The sequence below is a fragment of the Eleutherodactylus coqui genome, chromosome 8 (genome assembly GCF_035609145.1).
Source record: "Eleutherodactylus coqui strain aEleCoq1 chromosome 8, aEleCoq1.hap1, whole genome shotgun sequence".
Classification (NCBI taxonomy): Eukaryota; Metazoa; Chordata; class Amphibia; order Anura; family Eleutherodactylidae; genus Eleutherodactylus; species Eleutherodactylus coqui.
This window is the reverse complement of record NC_089844.1, coordinates 108,680,372-108,700,923: the sequence shown is the minus strand read 5'-3', so window position 1 is coordinate 108,700,923 and position 20,552 is coordinate 108,680,372. Positions and strand designations below refer to the sequence as shown.

The following is a 20,552-nucleotide window of genomic DNA, read 5'->3' as shown; positions in this document are numbered from 1 at the left end:
GCAGGATTCCCCTCGATATGAACCCAGCCTAAGGGCTTATTCAGACGACCGTATATCGGCTGGGTTTTCACGCTTGGCTGATATACGGCGTCCCTCTCTGCCAGGGGAGGAGGCTGGAAGAGCCGGGAGCAGTGCACTGAGCTCCTGTCCCCTCCCTGTCCCTTGCCACTATTTGCAATGGGAAGAGCGGGACAGGGGCGGAGCTACATCCTGAAACTTAGCCCTGCCCCTGCCCCGCCCCCTCCCATTGCAAATAGTGGTGAGGGGCGGAGAGGGGGCGGGAGCTCAGTGCACTGCTCCTGGCTCTTCCAGCCGCCTCCCCCTGCAGACAGGGACGCCATATATTGGCCGGGCTGGAAACCCAGCCGATATACGGTTGTCTGAATGCGCCCTAAGGGTGCGTTCAGGTGTAGGGGATTTCGGTGCTGATCCGCACCATTATCTACAGCATATTTTCCTTCTTGGATTTTGGTGCAGATCTATACCAAAATCCACACCATTTGTTGCACATTTTTATGTGGATCCACAGCAGATTTCTGCAAACTGAAATGTTGTGATGTTGTGTATCTCTGCATTTAATATGTTAGCATATTTGAATTGAATTTGGCTTTCGACTGTCAGTCAAAGTTGAATCTGGCTCACAAGGTACAAGAGGTTGGGGATCTCACTGCTTTGGTATACAGCAGGATGTAGTTGCCGGCGGGCACAGCTCCTGTAGCCGTGCTTGCCATTGCATGTAGCGGTACGTCCATCTACATGAAGAGGCTGAGAAGGTAATCAGCATACAATTCTGAACGTAAACGTGATATGATAAAAACTGACCTTTCACTTCAACTCTTCCTTTCTACATTTCATCTGCAGTACTGTTGTCATTACATTGAAGAGTGATAAGCGTTTTCGTTTCTCTTTTTTGGAATACTCGTTTGCCTATTCATACATTTCATAATAGTGACATAAAACTGAGTTGCTGGATAATGTGTTAATATTTCTGAGCATCTTTTTCAATTATTTAATCAATTCAACATTTACTTGGTCATTCTTACTGATGGAATGGAAGCTGAAAGTTTAGATATATAAGAATTAAAATGTGCAATCTATTATTCAAGCTAGTCTTTTCCGGATCAGCCATGAAACTGAAGGTAATAATGGAATTTAGGAGACAAAATATGGCCCTTAGGGTGCATTCAGACGACCGTATATCGGCCGGGTATTCACGCCGGCCGATATACGGCGTCTCTCTCTGCAGGGGGAGGAGGCTGGAAGAGCCGGTAGCAGTGCTCTGAGCTCCCGCCCCCTCTCTGCCTGCTCTCCACCCTGCACTATTTTCAATGAGGGAAGGTGGGGTGGGGGCAGGGCTAATTCATGGAACCTAGCCCCGCCCTGCGCTCCTCTCATTTCAAATAGTGCAGAGGGGCGGAGAGGAGGCAGAGTGGGGGCGGGAGCTCAGAGCACGGCTCCCGGCTCTTCCAGTCTCCTCCCCCTGCAGAGAGAGACGCCGTACATCGGCCGGTGTGAATACCCGGCCGATATACGGTCGTTTAAATGCACCCTTAGAAAAATGTAATGCTTGTTTTCTAGCATCGTGCTATGATTTAATGAGGTATAGTAATGTTGTGCTAATTTTCTGGTTGCAAGGAACCTTTAAACCTATCTTAAGTTGCCTTCTATAATTTACCACAATGATCATAGTCATGTATAAAAAAAGTTCCACACAGATAATATTTGAAATTTTATTATAGGTTTACAATATCAGGGAAGTGGCAGCAGGATGCAGGCCGGGTGATCGGTGCAATGTATAATACCTGCATGATCCAGGGAGCGATGCTCAGTGTTGTAGCTATTGGGTTCCCCCTCGCCGCTCTTGCACTGGATTTCTCAGTGCTCTCTACATCGCTAGATTTTGTTTAATTTGGGGGAAGCATTTCCCCTAACAAATGAGACCCAGGCGATGCATGTGAGAAAGCAGCGCTAGGGTGCGATCAGTGCAGTCCTGACTAATAGATTATATAGCCAGCTGAAATACAGGCTTCTAGGGAGTGCACTTAATACTCTCACTGTGCTGCTGTCTGTGTAGGGGATGAGGGACACGGCTACAAGAAAAGAAGACCCTCCAAGCCTCTATCACCTCCAAGATGTCATAATGCAGGGCCTGTCTGAAGGTGTTTTAGGCCCATTGCCCACTTGTAGAGCCCTTGAGCAGCCAAAATGATGGAGAACCCCGACAAATGACTCCATTTTAAAAACTGGACACCTTAACGAATTCATCTAGGGGTGTACTGCATATTTTGACCTCACAGTTTTTGAATAAATCTAAGCAAAGCAGAAGGAAAAATTTATGATTTTCATTTTTTTGGCAATTGTGTCATTTTAAAAACCTTTTAAAACTTTTTTTTACACTTTTTTTTGCTTTACATGATCGCCTTTATCCATTGGACATCGCCATTATCTGGTGATATCTTCCTGCTCTCGGCTCTGAGTTTTTAAATTACCCGGGCCTTCCGGCCTTCTGCGCATGCATGTGACGTCTTACGTCTGGCGCGCATGCGCAGAAGACGATGTAAGGAACAGAACGCCACAGGACATTGCAGAGGTTGCCCTCCGTTAGGGGAGCTTAAACTTTAACTTTTTTTACTTTCTATTTACTTTAATGCGATCACTGTTATCCATTGGATAACAGTGATTGTGTGACCGGGGGTCTCTCACTGCGGCCTCCCATGGCAGCTGTAGGTTGTCAGCTACCTCCGGCAGCCGACTGCATGGAGCTGTCACGTCTACAGCCCCCGGGGCATTAATCCTCAGGGCGAGCATGTTTTCACGGCCCTGAAGATTAAAGCCCACTTAGCCAGGATATAAAAAGGCAATAGGGTGGTCACTAGGGAACTAATAAAATGGAAATGTGCGCTGATGCTTCCCTTCCCTGAGTTGTAAGTACCTACTTGGTATCAATTTCAGGATCCATCACGGTCTTCTTTAGGCCTTCGGAAGTCAGTTGCTCCAGATAGCACCCAAGCTGCCCATCACAAGCACTGTGCTGGAGCTAACAGGAGAGACACCTGGGCCTGAAATCATTTCAAATATTGATTCCTTTAATAAAACCTCCAAGCTACATGATGTGACTGAAGTGTCTAATTGTTCTATCACTGTACAGAAACATAGGTGTGATAAATACATGTGTTCTGTTTCAGTCTAGCAGTGCCATAGGAGGTACCAGCAGATTGAATGACTTTCCAGGACTGGAACCACTTTTGATATACAATTCCCCAAGTTATACATTTTCTGAGAAGTTAACCCCCAGCCTGGACAGTTTTTCCCTAAATCCCATGTCTATGATAAGCTCCCACAGAGGTAAGGTCAAATATATGTGGATAAACTGTGAGAAACGATACAATAAATATACTGCCTTGTTGTAGAAGTGTTGTAACTTTGTATCTTCTATGCCTTTTTAGATACTTCTGTATTAGATCACCTAAATGGAATATCTAACACAAGTCTATTAGACACATCTCCATTTTCTGTAAGTATTTATAGTTAATATACAAACATGTACATCTATGTAGAGGATAGGTAATACATGTTTGATCACTGGGACCCCTACTTATCATTAGAACGGGTTCCAAGGCTCCCTTTCCTCCTCACTACAGAGTATTGTATTATGCGGTCTCTGTTAGTCCTGTAGCGTTTGAATGGTGCAACAGGAGGACATGCTTGACCACTGCTTCATTCACATTCCTCTTCACTGTGGTTATGCAGTGAGGACTCAGAACTCCCATACTAGGGATCGGAAGGTGTTCCAACAGTGGGGGCTCCACAGCGATCAGACCTTTATCACCTATCCTTTGGAAATAGCCCATTTCTGCTGCCCTATCTGAGAGCTGGATGTAATGGAGGGATAGAATGCTGAACCCTGTGATTATATACTATAGGCTAATATGATGCTATTGCAAAAGTGGATGTTATCCAGAAGCCTTTATTTAAACGAAGTGCAGCATAAGAAAAAAGCAGATGCGAAGCAGGACGCACTTAACCTCTGTATGGAGTCTTGATCAAGACTCCATACGGAGTTGAAACACGTCCTGCTTCGCATCTGCTTTTTTGCAGTATTAAAATAACAGATTACATACTCCCTTTTCCACACTCCGCTGCTCTACGGGCCCCGCTGGTCTTCACTATTGGGTTTAGGGAGTTACCGATGACATCCCCAACAAAAGAGAGTGGATATTTATGTCTGCGCTTCACAGAACAATCAATGTGTGAATGAATAAATCAGCAGCGAATATTGTAATAGATAAAAATTGACTCACCTGGTGTGGGAACTTGTCTGGATGACACGATCCACCGAAGGTCAAAGTACGTCTCCAAGGACAATCACAAACACCAATCCCCACCAGGTCTCAAAAGAGCAGGGAGAGCGACAACAGAGGTACCCAGAGCCTCAAAACCTCAGTCATAGAATATAGTAATAGAGAAGTAGAAAAAGCTCCTGCACTACTACACATGCTTGTCAAATTTACAATCAATGACTTAAAATCATTAATTGTAAATTTGACAAACGTGTAGTAGCGCAGGAGGTTTTTCTACGTCTCCATCCCCAACAAAAGGTCCATGTGACCGCTGCAGCCAGTTACCGCCTCCCTTCAGCTGGTAAATAGCTGCAGCGCTAACGTGACCTAGTGTTAGGTCGTCATCACTCCCCTCCTGGCAGGGACTGGAGAGACGGTAGCGGCGGGGGAACGTGGAAGGATGAGTCTGTAATCTGTTATTGTATTATCGCAAGCTAAGCAAGATTTTCCAGGCTACTATGTCCCTGGATAACCCCTTTATGTAATGCCATACGCCATGTAAATACATGATCAAACTACTAACGACCACTTGTCAGTTAGTATGTGAGTGCTTCTCATGCCCTGCCCCTGGTGACATCATCGAAGGTCCTACAACATATATAAAAAACAGAGCCTGACCGACAGAAGAACAACACAGTTAGGGCTCTTGAAAAGGAGAGGACAAAAATAACTAAATGAGAATACAACTAAGCCATTATTATCTAAGATACAACTCAGCAGTCCTGACAAAAGACACTGACCTACCACCACCACAGAGATCCGGTGAGCTAAAGGACCTGTGGTGACGTTACTGCCAAGGGAGGAGCCATTCTGCAGTTTGGTAGAAAGTACTGTACGTGGGTTCTTCTCATGCTCCGCCCCCTGGTTACATCATTGCAGGTCCTTTGTCGTCACAGCTGTGGGAGGAGGCAAGCTGTGTTTGTCTTGAGTGGGGATCAAGATAAATGTTGTAGAGCTGTGTGAGATGTGTGGTGATCATAATGGATGTATCAAGTAGCAGAGCTGTGTGTATGTGAATCAGGATGTAGCAGGGCTGTGTGTGTCATGTGCAGGGTCAGGATGGATGGAGTAGAGCTGTGTGTGTGATGTGTGGGGATCATAATGGATGTACCATGTAGCAGAGCTGTGTGTGTAATTTGTGGGGTTAGGATGGATGGAGTAGAGCTGTGTGTGGGGATCATAATGCTTATACCATGTAGCAAAGCTGTGTGTGTGTTAATCAGGATGTAGCAGGGTTGTGTGTGTCATGTGCTGTGTGTGTGGGGTCAGGATGGGTGGAGTAGAGATGTGTGTGATGTGTGGGGATCATAATGGATGTACCATGTAGCAGAGCTGTGTGTGTAATGTGTGGGGTTAGGATGGATGGCGTAGAGCTGTGTGATGTGCAGGGGGTCACGGTGGATGTAGTAGAACTGTGTGTGTAATGTGTTGTGTGTCAGAATCAGGATGGATGTAGTAGAGCTGTGTGATGTGTGGGGTCAGGTTGGATGTAGTAGTGCTGTGTGCGTGATGTGTGGGGATCATAATGGATGTACCATGTGGCACAGCTGTGTGCCGCGTCGCGCCATCAGAAACACTGGTACTATAGTTTCCTAATAATTACTAGTACATAGTATATGGAGAGCTTTGTTAAAATAGAAATCTAGTCATAACAGTGAAAGTCTATGAATGTGTAGGTTGTTGTTCGTTCTTCTATGACGTATCTGGTGTCTGATCATATATATTACATATTAACCACCTGTAGTTGTCTCTGTTAATTGGACTCTATGTATCTGTCTTTAATATCACGCAGGTAAATGATTCCACGTATTTTCTCAGATCGGAAAGCCCTATGGATTTTTCTGGGACACCTAAAGTTCATTTGTTAGAATGTGATAACGGAGAGCCATCAACTGGGATAAATGTCAGTTACTCTGTGAAGAGGCCCAATCCTCTTGAAGATACCCATGAGTTCAGGCAGGCCTGCCAGCTCTGTTTTACCAAAGCAGGTTGGAGAATTATATGTGATTGTAGAACCAAAAAAAGCTGTTGAAAATGTCTACAGCTTCCCTGCCCACAGAAATAGAATCTCTCGCTAACTTGAATTCCAAAGGGAAACCCATATTGCAAGGTTTTCATATTGGCTTTATTTCTTTAGGATTAAAGTCTTTGAACTATAATTATCATCCCAACTTGGATCATAAATGCAAGAAAGACATCTTTATAGGAAGAATGAAGAGTTCTTCAGATGACATGTGGAAGAGGATAAGGCCAAGACCAACCAAGAATCACTATGCGGGTCAATACTATATATGTAAAGGTAACTGAAGATTACTGAAAAGCCAATTACTGGGCAGCTTTTAGGAGTCAGAGTATTTTACACAGTCGGCAACCAAAGTGTGTGTTAGGAGGAAACTTACCAGCAGCGCGGTCGGGTCTCGGCAGCACGCCAGTCCAGCTGTGGGGGTCCAGGCATGGCGTTCTTCCTTCCGGGTCCGGTGCCGGTTCGCTTAGGGCGGCCGTGCAGCTCTGGGAGCCTTTTCTGATGTGAGTGGGTGGGTCTTCTTCCTCCACCCACCAGCATGCCATTTGGCTCCGCCCCTTTGCTAGGGATAAGAGGCAGCAGCTAGCAACTTTTATTGCCAGTGTTTGTTTGTATCTAGTGAGGTTAACTAGGTCTCTCTGTTCCTCTTAGTCCTTGTGCTTTAACCCTTGCTGTAGGTTTATTAACCATTTTGTGTTTCTCTGTGGTAGTATCTTCGTTAGTTTTTGCTCTTTTTTCCCCTGTAGTATCAGGTTATTCCTAGACAGTATAGGGACCGCCGCCCAGTTGTCCCCCTGGATTTAGCCAGGGCGAGGCAAGTAGGTAGGGTCGGAGGGGTGGGTGGTTTTTAGGGACTACCAGTCCTTTCTCTGTACCCGCCTAACAGTGTGTCTTAAAACCATTATCCCTGTAGTTCCACAGCTACATTCTGGGATTTGGGGTTTGTATGGAGTGGGATTGGTAGCCAAGCATGCTCCATACAATGTGGGTGCCAGTTGTCTTTGACAGCTGACACCTGTGCACAACATCCACAATCACCATAGATGTTGATCATGGCTGTAAACACTCTAAATGCGTAATTTGGTATTTGGAGATCCGGAACAGCGTCCCCCTCCTTTCCGCAATTAGATTGCAAGGAGCTGTTCAATTGTCATGGCAGCCTGTGGCGTGGCTTGATAGACTGCCTGTTAGAACAGTATAATGCAATACTATGGTATTGCATTATACTCTGTGTGATCAAACAAGTTCAAGTTCCTTTTGGGGACTTAAAATAAAAAATGAGTTATACAAAGTTTTATTAATGATTAGAAAAAAACAAAAGGTATTGAAAGTTTAAAAACTTGGTATGTTCGGTAAAAGATCTGCAGAGTTCTGCAGCAGATTTTGATATGGAACAGCCCTGTTAATGGAACCAAGCCACTTTTGGCAGTGTGACACAGAAAAAGAATTGACATGTCAGATCTTTCTTTCTGCAATGTGAATTTCAGAATCTGCATGTGGAAAGATCTGCACCATATGAACTACGGCGCAGATTTTCATAACATACAGTAGAATGCTAAAGTTATGCAGACTTGCCACAGTCCACTGTAAATTTCTGCCCTTTTAATTGAGGCCTAAAGCTACGATCACGCATAGCAAATTTTTTGCAGCAGAAAATCTGCATTTAACACACAGATTTTGCTTCGCCTCTGTTGTGGATTTCATCTCCTCCTTTGAGGATGTGAAATCTGCGCTGGTCAATTTATGCTCAATTATAGTGCAGATTTTTTTTTCATAGCGTGTGAATGAGATTTTGAACCTCTCAACACCTTTGTGGCCACTAATCCACCGGCATGTCATTATGCAGCTGGAGTTTAATGTTTAAAAAAATGCCCCAGTGACGACTGGCCTCATCTAGAAAAATGAGTTGTAATTCGAGATGAGCGAGCACGCTCGTTTAAGGCTGATGTTCGAGCGAACATCGGTCTTTTCAAGTAACTGATTACTCGTTTGAGCACCATGCGGGGGGAGTTACTCGAAAAGACCGATACTCGCTCGGGCATCAGCCTTAAACGAGCGTGCTCGCACATCTCTAGTAGTGACTCCTCTTTAGAGGCATTGGGTACATGCGCATTACACATATGAAGCCGAGGACACTGCGCCCCAAAGGTGCTGACAGCTTCCCTTTAATTGTAGGGAGCATTCAGGTCTATAATGATTCTAGAGGAGTGCTACAATTTAATTTCAGGCCAGCTACACAGATAGTCCTGCTAAGTGTTGGTGTCTTCACAGATGTTGCACAAGGCATAGAGTGCACCTACCCAGGATGCTGCACCTTTGCATATTGTCAAGAAGAAATTGATGTGTGGACTCTGGAGAGGAAAGGAATGTTTTGCAGAGAAGTTATGTTTGGAGGCAACAGCAAAGTCACTTTGACCATCCCTCATCTATTGCAGGAGTATTCTGGGACTTTTGTTTTTCTGTGTGAGGTAAAGTCTGATGTTACATAATATGTACAGCCTGCAGTCAGTTCATGACTTCTCTGCCGCTACGAGATGACATTTACACTTGCTTCTGACATTTATTGTTAAACCAAGCTGCAATCAGCAAAGGCATCATATCATGCGGAAATCCCATCAGAAAGTTTACTTGTCGACCATTGTTCATCTGATACAAATTGATGGTATGTCACATAATCGTGCCTTTAATATGCATGCACAAGGACAGATGGAAAGCATCCCACCATGCTTGCGGAATAGCAAAAGTAATGTCTGATTTACAGAAGCGCTCCTCCTATCTAATCAGGGACCGCACACATACCTCAGGGAAGGCAGCTTGTACACTTTGTATCTGACACCTCATTGTCAAGTTGAATCGGCATGGACATGTCAGCTGTTTACTGAACTAGTAACAGACTCAGGCTCCGTCATAGAGATCCCTGTGTGGTTGCACTGTTAACACATTGATCTCTGCAGCAGGTCCATTTTATTGTTTACTTTTAGAGGACTGGACAAATCTCAGGAACCTGGTAACTAATCCACCTTGACACTTGCTTCTTGTGTTTCACACGGCCAAGAATCCTGCACGAATATGAACCCCATTCTTTGGAATGGAGTCATATACTTAAGTGATGCGGTGCGAGAAAAATTTGCAGCATGTCCTATCTGTTTGCGTTCCTTGGAACGCATCGCTCATTGTTCTCAATGGGATAGTAAAAGACACCGCACGCTGAGCGATGCGCATGCCAGCGCTTTACAAGGTTTTCAATGGAAAACACTTGCGGATTCTCTAACTCACCTGAAAGCCGCGTCGGAGGACCGCTGCTGCAAAGAAGTGATGACAGGCATTTTGCCAAAAAAACGCCTCCCATCGGCATGAAAACGCACATGGGTGAGTGCGATATCGGGTTCGCCCCCCTTGTGTAGGTAGCCTCAGTCATTACTCGTGCACACAAAGAGTACATGTGTTTTCAATAAAGAAAGGCTGTAAGACATCCCTGGCAGCAGCTTATTTCTCTTGAGATTGAAGGATCGCGCATCTTAAAAATATAGTACACCCCCATACTCATTAGATAGTCAGCCAGCTCCAATGGAATGTCTGTCTATCGAAGATCCAGATCAAATTGGCTCCTGAAATGCTTTAATTGGACTGTAAAGTCCGCAATGATAGGAAGAATTTTGTTTTTGGTAACTTGATTAAGGTAAAAAGGTTAATATTTTGTTGAATCGTTTTAATGTAAAAATAAGGGGTTTTTTTCCACTACAGGAAGTGATGGAATACTACTAGGATTTGCCATCAATTCCTGATTGTTGTGGAGCCACCAGTCAACCAACCAAATATCCTACTAATAATCCATGACAACAGAAGATGGGATACCATTTGGATTGTTTCTCTTACTGATTACAAATAGACCTAAATGTTATCTGTGCTTGAAGAATACAATACAATGCTATATCATAAATACAGAACTACATGAATACTCCTAATCCACAGCTCTACTCTCATTGATAGGCAAGCAGTATGTGATGTCACCGACAGGCATAAACATAATTATTTCCTTAAAATGAATTGCTGATTATTTCATATTATTGGTTGATTATGTTTTTATTCCAGAAATGTTTTGACCACAAACCCAGGATGATTAGTGAAAAAAATAAGGAGAATCTCTTTAGCTGTTCACATCCCGTTGCAAAGCATCATTTTGAAGAAAATAAGTGAGTATGAGAGGATAGTTTCTGTTCACAAAGCGCTGTTTCCTCTGTTACAATTCTGCTGTGTTGGCTGATACAGTTGAAGGATTTAGGGAAAGAATGCACAAAGTCCACTTTTACCGAAAATTGGTAATTTTAATTTGAAAGTTTCACAACTCGTCAAGCTTAAATTATACAATGAAGTGAAATTTTGATTACTGTAATACATGCATGGAGTGGTCAACAAGCTCTACACAAGCGGAACAAGAGGTCACTACAAACAAGGAGCCTCCCAGAGCCTTTTATAGGCCAAGGGGGAAACCTCTTTTAGGGCCTCTGGTGACAAGACCGTTCATCTAATCACACCACCACTGGAATCATTTACATATCTGCTTGGGATGTAATTGAATGCTGAGTTTTGCAGCAAAACGACAACTTCTTCTAGGTGTGGATTATTATTGATTTTACAGAGAGTGTAATAAGAAAATGTTTTTTTCTTTCCTTAATCTTCATTTAGAACTTTGCACAATTGTGGGAAAATGTGATAGTAATTGTGGTATTCCATTATCACAGATGTCTTAGAGCCTGCAAATCATTGTATTTGTCCACATATAATGGGAGAAGAGTAAAGTACAGATTATTCTAAAGATTTTATAAAACTGAACAATGTTTTGTGGGGTTTGACAACATTCGAGGTCCATTGTACACATTGTGATGCTCTAGAATGACCTTTTTCATCCCCCTTTTTTTTAATGCAAGAAGGACACTGGCACAGGTACAATGGATGCCTTTTTGTGATTTTGAACATTTCCTGTAGGTATTGTTCTTCTAGCAACTGGCTTTGCAATGGACTCTGATCCCTTTGTCTGCCTTCACCAACACTTTCTGCAGCATCAATCAACAAAATAGCAGGTTCTGTTCTAAGAGCTCAAAAAAGTGGCCTGTGATCGTTCTTTCCCTGAGCCCTTCAGTTATGGCCATATCAAAATGTTTGAATGAATTAAATTGTGATGCAGCAACGCAGGACCTGCTTATTCCTTATGATAACTGGTCTGTCTGAATTAATATTTAATCTGATTAATACAACCGTAAAGCATAGAACAGGGTTGGGCATTATTGGGGCTATGAATGTGGTTTCTGAGTACATCAGAGAACTTCACTTCCTGTTTAGCCAGGCAGGGCGCATCTACCAGACTTTTATTGCATGTCTAAGGGATATGCTGTAAGTAAATGGGATGGGAATGCCCCTTTTAAATACATTGGAGTTTATTTACTTAAACCAGCATTTTACACACCAGTATAAGTTAAGGTGCATTTACATACAAAGATGATCGCTCAAAATTCGTCAGAAGCTGACAGTTTTGACCGATCATTTTACATAGGTACTAATAGGCTAATCAGCCCTTTAGTACTTTATGGCATGTATTTAAAGAACAGTGGGTGGTCTGTTCTCTAAATACACCACTATTGTTCTCCAGTGGGACAGCGGCTGTTAACAGCTATTAAAGAATGTTATCAGCGTTGCCTGCAGAGAACACCGTGTGCGGTCCGTCTTATCTTATCATCCTGAGGGATGAGGATTTCATGCGGACCTAAAGTCAGCGATGGACGAAAAGTACACGCTAAGTGCACATTTACACACAACAATTATCGTACAAAAGATGGCCTTAAGCTCTGTGTCCGGTTATGAGTGACAAATTTATTAAGAGGCACAAGCCTCTTAATACATTTATTTCTTCTGGCAGCAGCTCCATTCTTCGGATGAATACCTATGCCAGGTAGGAGCTGGTATAGGGTTTTTGCTATAATCTATGCCAGTTTTTGGCGCACATCATCGTCAATGTGATGGGCTGTGCGCAGCCACACCCCTTAACACACATTTTTGTAAAGGTGGCAGGGCGCAGCTCAAAATTGCTGAATGTTGCAACTTTTGGACATGAGGATACTCTCATCCAGGGCCTCATAAATAAGCTCCATCGTTCCTGCTTTTCTTTTTGTTATTTTTTTTCCCATTTTTCCTCCTCCCAGCTTTGCAGATGCAATTCTGCTCACTAATGTTAAATAATTTCATAGCACAAGTGAAAGCGATTTCCGCCACAAACCCTGTTATAATAGCTGCTGTATTAAGTGCAAAGCCTATTAGTACATTATCTGTTGAATGCTGTTTGCAGTCACAAAGTGACACAGGAGGGTGGCAAACAGTAACATGAAGAGAAACGTACAAGGTAAATGATTGTTCTATTGGGATCCGTGCTCGGGCAGCAGGATCAAGCCATTAGTTCTATTTAGTAGGATGCTGTATAAGAACACACACTGTCCTCTGCTATATTCCGACCAGTCTTTTAGCACTGTTTAGTATACACATCTTTGCACTACATGTAAATGTATTCATGTGTTTTTCCTGTAATGCAGATGTCTAGTCCACATGTTCAGAGACTCTGTTGTAAAGTACTGCAAGATCCGTCCCTTCAACAACCTTGTTGTGCTTGACCTTTGTCGACATGAGGTTCGATACGGATGCGTAAGAGATGATGATTGTTTCTACGCTCACAGCTTGGTAGAACTGAGAGTCTGGGTCATACAAGAAAAGACAGGTGAGCCCGCTCGGAGTGTCTGCAACTAAAGATGACTTTACACTGATATGTGAGGGATCCATTGTTTAATTAGTTTTTATTCACCGAGAATGAGAGCGGGACCCCCGCACAGGGAGAATGGCAGAAGGGTTAGTCTTGGAATATTTACCAGCTGCCCTGAATTGGAGAATAATGATGGACAGGTCAATGGATCTCCTGGACATCAGTATAAGCACAGTGCTTAGTATTACATAATATTACATTGCTTCTCAATATTTTTGCTTGTAGGAATCTCCTTTGAAACCATTGTTAAGGAGTCCGAGTCATATTGGGCAAAGGAGTCCAGTTCACTAAAGCCCCAGGTACATGTTTAGATTTTGAGGTTTTATGTTCTTATTTATGTTGCTTCTATAATGTTTTCTAAAATGCGGATGGAAAGCCGTTATCTAGAGCAGACCCACAGAAACTTGAGGGGAACATATAAAATCCACTAACGTTAAAGGCGTCTGCAGGATAGGTCATTAATAGTAGATCAACAGGTATCTACCTCCTGAGACCCCCATCAATTAGCTATTCGTTGGATCAGAGTGCTTGTAAACGGAGCTGATTTAGGCAGGAAGCAGACAGCTCTGTACCCACTGCAGTGGACAGGCTAGGCATAACAAGCAAAGTTTCATTGAAGTGAATGGGATGTTTGTATCAAGTCTGGCCACTGCAGGGAGAACAGAGCTATCTTGTTCCTGCAGAAATAAGCTCAGTGCATGAGTGCATTCTCCCAGCAAACAGTTGATCTGCTGGTATCCCAGATGGCAGACCCTCGCCGATCTACTATTGATTCTAAACTATCAATAGTTTACAACTGGCCAACACCTTTAATTTTAAGCCAAATATTATTATACAGTAACTCTGAAAAAGTTATATGTAGTTGTATTACCGCTTGTATGTGTATATGTGTGTGAGTGTATGTATAGATGTAGCAAAGCTTAACTCGACACTTAACACATTAAATGGCACAGAACTTTTTCGTGCACTTTCAATAACTTTTCAATAGCTTTTGTTGTGGTAAAGGGGTTTTCCAGGACTTAAAAAAAACACACTCTCATAAATGAATGAAATAAAGAAAAAATACATATGCGGTACATGTGACTGCTCAGCCAATCACAGGCTTCAGTGGCCATGGAAGAATCACTGCTGTGAAGCCTGTGATTGGCTGAGCGGTCACATGCACAATGTATGGCATGTGACTGCCTCGCAGCTTATTCCTGGTTCCAAGGGGCAGTTACCGGGCTTCAACACTCGATGGGGAGCCACTAAAGCAGGCGAGTATATAAATTTTATACATTTCTGAGGTTCTGAAATTTTTTAAGTCTCGGAAAAGCACTCTAAGATAATGTTGCAGAAAGTTACCAGCGGAGAATTAAACCCTGCTACATCTGTGTGTGCGTTTAGAACTATAAAAGGGCCCTTTCATATCTGTGCTGCAAACTCCGGTGCAGATCCATCACTCAATCCATGTAGTAATAGCGCAGCATGCTGCACTATTTTGTCTGGGAAAATTTCAGCCTGCATGCCAGATACAGATTATGCCTTATTATAGTCAGTGGGGTCAATCTGAAGTTCGTCTGGTATTTTGGTTGCTTGGCTCGTGTGGATAAAACACCAGAGGTGTCAGCATGGATGTGAATGGGGCCTAACTCCATGCATTCTATGGACTATATAGAAACTCTTAAGAAGATCTATGGTTCAAAAGGATTTTATTGGTCTGCCGTGCATACATAGTGTGTACAATATTATACTGAGATATCAATGGATAAACTGTATAAACAATCTAGGCTTCTATTCTTTTCTTGTCGTCTTTCCTGTAATGTAATCTCTTGCTATGAGGCAGTTTATTTTCTTAATTAAACGTTTTTAAACAACTCCAAAATGTCTTATTCTTATACTATATTTAGATATAATTTTCCTAAATTAATTATAACATGCAACTTGAATTGATGGTTGGAGTGAAATAGAGTATAGAAAGAGTAGAGAAGAGAGATCAGATGAGGCGGGGGGTGAGGGGGGGATAGGGAGGGTTGTGTGGGATGAGATCCGGTCTAAGTCTCATAAAGGTTGGAGTATATTTACTGTTTTTTGGTGTCAATGATCCGTTGGTTGTGGTATAGCTATGATCGCGTTCGTGATTGGTGGGGCATCAGTTTCCAGCCAGGTGGTTAGGTCTGGAGAGTGTCGGAACTGATCCCAGATCATCCAGGTGACGATATGTTTCTCATGTCTTAGTTCATCTTTAGCACATAACTCTTCCATGTGTTTTATCTGGTCCATGGCCTCCAGCCACATTATTCTGGTGGGGGGTGATGTAGATTTCCACGTTCTGGGTATTATCTGTCTCATGGTCAGGACAAAGAATCTAAGTAAGGATTTTTTAGCTTGTGTCACTGATCCGGGGAGCATAGACAGTAATGCAATCTCTGGTGTAAATAGAACTTGGTTTCTGCTGACCGCAATGTAGAGGGCATTGACCTCTTGCCAGAGGGGTTGGATACAAGGGCATGACCACCATAGGTGAATAAATGACCCTTTTTCTGTTGTGCATCTCCAGCAGGTATCCGGATACTGGGGGAATATCCTGGCTAGTTTCACTGGGGTCTGATACCATCTTATTAGAATTTTGTAGTTTAGCTCCTGTATTCTGTTAGAGATAGTAATTTTGTGTGATTGGATGTATGCCTTTTCCCAGGACTCCTCTGAGGGGGTGTCATTCAGGTCTCGCTCCCAGTTCCTTATTATATCTCTCCCACAGTTTTGGGTGTCTTTTTCGATCAACATCCGATACAATGCCGATATTGTTGATTGTTCTGAAGTGGGTGAGATACTTATTTTCTCGAAAGAGGTAATGGGGCGGCTTAGTTGTTGGATGGTTCCTAGTGACCTAATGTAGTGTCTAAGCTGTAGATACTGGAACCACGCTCCGGGCTGGGGTCTCCCCTCTCCCTGTATGTCGTTCAGCGGCCTAAGTCCCTCTTCCGAGACCACGTCCCGAACTCTTATTATGGCGTCTGGTGTGTTTTGTATCAGAGGCATGCCTCTGTAAAAGTCAGGGAACTCGGGGTTGTCTGTCAGGGGGGTCAAGGGACCGGGTTTGTTAATTAAGCCTTTTGTGGTCGCGTATTTTAACCAGGCTGTTATCATGTTCTCTGTAAAGGGTGATAGTCCCTGACCTCTATGATGTCCTTTGCCCGGTAGCCATATGAGACCTAGTCCCTTAAAGGGGGTCTTGTTCCGCCCTTGCCCATAATTTTTGCGTTCTGTCGCGTTGTAATTCTAAGATGTGTTTAGTTAAAGAAGCCTTGTGGTACATGGCTAGATTTGGGATACCCATTCCCCCATGGTCTTTGGGTGCCGTAAGAGCCCTCCAGTTTCGCCTTGGTCTGTTGTTTCCCCAAATAAATTTCATTATGGATCTCCTAATCCTCAGAAGGAATGTCCTGGGTAACTTTATGGGTACCGTCTGAAACATGTACAAAAATCTAGGGAGGGCGTTCATTTTAATGGTATTGATCTTCCCAAACCAGGACAGAGGGACTGTCTTCCATCTGTCAAAGTCCGCCTCGAGTTTGGCCAGAAGGGGTTTGTAGTTTTTCAGGAAGAGCTGGTCTAGGTCTGGTGTTATCGTGACCCCTAAGTACTTGACTTCGTCCTGTCTCCAGGTAAAAGGAAGGGATGGTTTTAAGGTGGCAATTTCTAAATCTGTTAACGTGATGTTTAAAATTACTGATTTACTCAGGTTTACTTTAAAGTTAGAAAGCCGTCCAAACCTTTTGAATTCCTCTAATATGTTGGGAAGACCTATCCTGGGGTTTGTAACATACAGTAAAAGGTCGTTATCCAAAAGTGTTATCCAACTTAATCCCACAAATATCTGGGTTTGCTCGAAGGGCATTTGCCAGGGTTTCCATAACTAATATGTATAGGGAGGGAGACGGGACATCCTTGACGCGTTCCATTGCGAATCTGGATTGGATCTGACAGCTGACCGTTGACTCGAATGCGAGCCGTAGGGTCTTTGTACAGGGCCATTATTCTGCTCCTGAGTTTTGGGCCGCAGCCGACCCTCCCCAGGACTGCCTCCAGGAACCCCCAGCTTACCCTGTCAAAGGCTTTCTCCGCATCTACCGATAGGAGACAGAGGGGGTCCCTGGATTTAACTGCTCGAGATATAAGGGCCAGCGTTCTTATCGTGTTGTCCCCTGCCTCCCTCCCCGGGACAAAGCCAGCCTGGTCCCTGTGTACTAAAGATGGTATGTGTGTTTGTAGGCGGGTGGCCAGGATTTTTGCATAGATTTTTGTATCGATGTTTAAGAGGGAGATTGGCCTGTAACTACCACAAGCTGATGGGTCTTTGCCCGGTTTTGGGATGACTGTAATCACCGCTTGTAGGCCTTGGGTTGTAAAAGGGCATGTGTGTGAGATGGAGTTGAAGGTGTGGAGTAGTAGGGGAGCTAAGTGTTCCTCCAAGAGCTTAAAAAATCGAGGTGTGTACCCGTCTAGCCCCGGGCTCTTCCCTAACTTAAGTGATTTGATTGCCTCCTTTACCTCCTGAAGTGTAAAGTCCTCTTCTAGTGAGGTCTGATCAGAGTCCGGGATCCGGGCTGAGACGTAGTCGTCTAGGTTATGCGTCTCTTTCCTGTATTATTTTCGTCCCCTTTCTCCCGTATCTGTCTGGTAGGTTGTATAGGTCGCGGTATTATTGGTGAAAGCTATTTATTATTTTTGCGTTGGTGTGAAGTAGTCCTTCTTTTTGTGTTTGAATGGCGAAAACATATGTCTGTGGGGTTCTGGGATTTAGTGCTTTGGCTAATCCTTTGCCGCTCTTATTTCCGTGTTCGTAGAACCAACCTCTGGTCCTGTCTCTCTGGCATAACGAGTTTTGATCTAATATGTGTAGGATCTTATTCCGTACTGCTGAAATTTCCGCGGCTCTGCTGGTGGAAGATAGGGTTTTGTTAGCCTGTTCAAGTTGCTCTAATTGGGCGATTAGTCCCTTTAGTGTCCCAGCTCTCTCTCTCTTTAAGCGCGCCCCATGCGAGATAAAGATTCCTCGAATAACGCACTTAAGGGCTTCCCATTTCGTGGGTGCCGGGGTTGGGTCTAGGGCGTGATCTCGGTTGAAGTTTTTAATGGTCTCTTGGATTTCTTGTAGGCAGATGGCGTCATTCAATAAGTTATCATTTAATCGCCAACTAGTACCTGTATTGTTGTTCTGAAACCCCCTTAGGGACCCCCAGACCGGAGCGTGGTCAGACCATATAAGGGAGCCTATTGAGCTTAAGGGATCTCGATCTAGAAGCTCGTGTGATATGAATAAGTAGTCTAATCTATAATACCAGTTGTGTGATGGGGAATAGAAACTATAGTCTTTTGTTCCCGGGTGTAACGTCCGCCAGAGGTCAATCAGACGGAGGTTCGCTAATTCCCTGCGGAGTCTACGGAGTGCTGTGTATGCAATAGTTGACTTACCCCCAGAGGAGTCGATTTTGGGTTCCAGGCTGAGGTTGAGGTCGCCTCCCATTATGATGTTGGAGCCGTCCGCAAAGTTCTTCAGGGCCCCCAGTATCCGGATCCCGTATCGTACCTGTGACTGGTTCGGACAATACACATTAGCTATGGTAATAATTTCGTTGCCAACCTGGATTTTTAGAAAGATGTAGCGGCCTTCGTTGTCCTTTGACATGGAAATGAATTTATGTGCAAAGTTTTTGTGTATAGTTATCGAGGTGCCTCCTGCTTTTTTGTCAGGGTGGGGGCTGTGATACCAAGTAGTGTAGTTGCGGTTCTTACAGTTAGGTATTTTGTTCGTCTGACAATGTGTTTCCTGTAAGAGTGCGATCATTATTTTGTGTCTGTGTAGATGATCTAGGATCTGCCCTCTTTTGGCAGGCTTGTTCAGTCCCCTTACATTGTAAGTACTGAACGTGATGTTAGTCATCATGTTGGTTTTTTGAGCGATTGTCGTCTTGACCGGATTTCAGGGAAGAGGCGGGGGGGGGGGGGGGGGGGGGGAGGGAAGATAAAGGGGTGAAATAGAGTAAAAGAAAAAAGGTTTGTAAGAAGAAACCTTTGTGTGGCGTTGAGTTGCCACACTAGTGTGGTGAGAGTATAAACTCGTGCGTCGCATAGTCGTGCGACTATTCACCCTAGTGGAGAGTGGTGAGGTGTCCGGTGAAGCAGGGCCGGGTCACACCCAACCCCTCCCCCCAGTGTGAATATTCATGTATTGAGGTCCCTATTGGGATCCTTGCATGAATAGATTCCGGAATCGGTGTACTTTCCCTGTGGTCGGAAAGGGTTACAGTAACTTATAACATAACTATAAACATTAAATGAGGACAGGTGTTAGTGCTGTGGTAAGTTCTTGTTCGCGGCCAGGCAGCGGCGTGAGGGCCCTTGGGTATCATTTCTATGATGTTCCTGTTGAGACACTGATATTCAAGTCTCTAGGTGTCATGTTCAGGATTTCTGCGATCGCCTCGTCGTTGTTTGGGGGGGACTGACTGCCGCTGTTCCTGAGCTGTATAGGCGGTTGGAAGCGGAGGTGTTGGCCAGTCTGGCAGTTTGATCTGAGGAAGTTGGAATGTTCCCAAGAAGTTAGGCAAGTCTCCGAGCATACGAAAGGTGGCTGTTTTCCCTTCTTTTTTGGCGATTAGTGCAAATGGGAAGCCCCATCGATATGTGATATTATTTTCTTTTAATGCTGTTAGCAGTGGTCTCAGTGCTCCTCTAAGGCGCAGCGTGTTGCGTGCGAAATCCTGTAGGAGGATTAGCGGTCGGCCATTATGGGTGAGGTCTCCCTTTTCTCTGGCTTTCCGCATTATGTTGTCTTTATCCTTGAAAAAGTGGATCCTGCAAATTATGTCCCTTGGGCGGTTAGGGTCTGATACCCTGGGGCTTAGAGCTCTATGGATCCTGTCTATCAGTATCGGTTTTTCTCGGGAGCGTCCCAGTAATCGTAGGAAGAACGCTTGGGCCCACTTTTCCAGTTGGTGTCCCTCTATCTCTTCTGTTACGCCTCTTATTCGCACATTGTTCTTCCTGTTTCTATTTTCAAGATCGTCTAAGTGCGATATAATGTTGGAGATTTGGTCTGACTGATACTGTATGACCTGTCTGTGAGATTCCAATATGTCCACCATTTCCTCCTGTGTTTCCTCAACTTGGAGGACCCTGTGACCCAAATGATGTATATCGGAATGGATTCGTTCTAGGGCATGTCTGTTGGATGTTTCAAATCTTGTAAAAAGCGCATTCAGCTCGTCTGTTGTTGGAATAGACATTATACGTGCTTTCCATGATCTGTTGTCTGCTGCGGGTATTGCCCTTTCTGGGGAGCTGTGTGTAGGGCTGCTGGGTGCGCTTTTGTCTGAGGAAATGCTCCAACTGTGGGGGT

General features: G+C 44.0%; 1 protein-coding gene across 1 annotated transcript in view; it reads left to right on the top strand.

Moving 5' to 3' along the window:
- Positions 1-20,552, top strand: part of ZC3H7A (zinc finger CCCH-type containing 7A) — a 52,385-nt gene that overhangs the window by 17,819 nt on the left and 14,014 nt on the right. The window contains exons 10-17 of the mRNA XM_066576191.1: positions 3,186-3,345; positions 3,447-3,514; positions 6,133-6,328; positions 6,478-6,639; positions 8,635-8,831; positions 10,456-10,556; positions 12,945-13,126; positions 13,394-13,467. Of these exons, the coding sequence (XP_066432288.1) occupies positions 3,186-3,345; positions 3,447-3,514; positions 6,133-6,328; positions 6,478-6,639; positions 8,635-8,831; positions 10,456-10,556; positions 12,945-13,126; positions 13,394-13,467 (1,140 nt within the window). The remainder of the gene's footprint in view (positions 1-3,185; positions 3,346-3,446; positions 3,515-6,132; positions 6,329-6,477; positions 6,640-8,634; positions 8,832-10,455; positions 10,557-12,944; positions 13,127-13,393; positions 13,468-20,552) is intronic.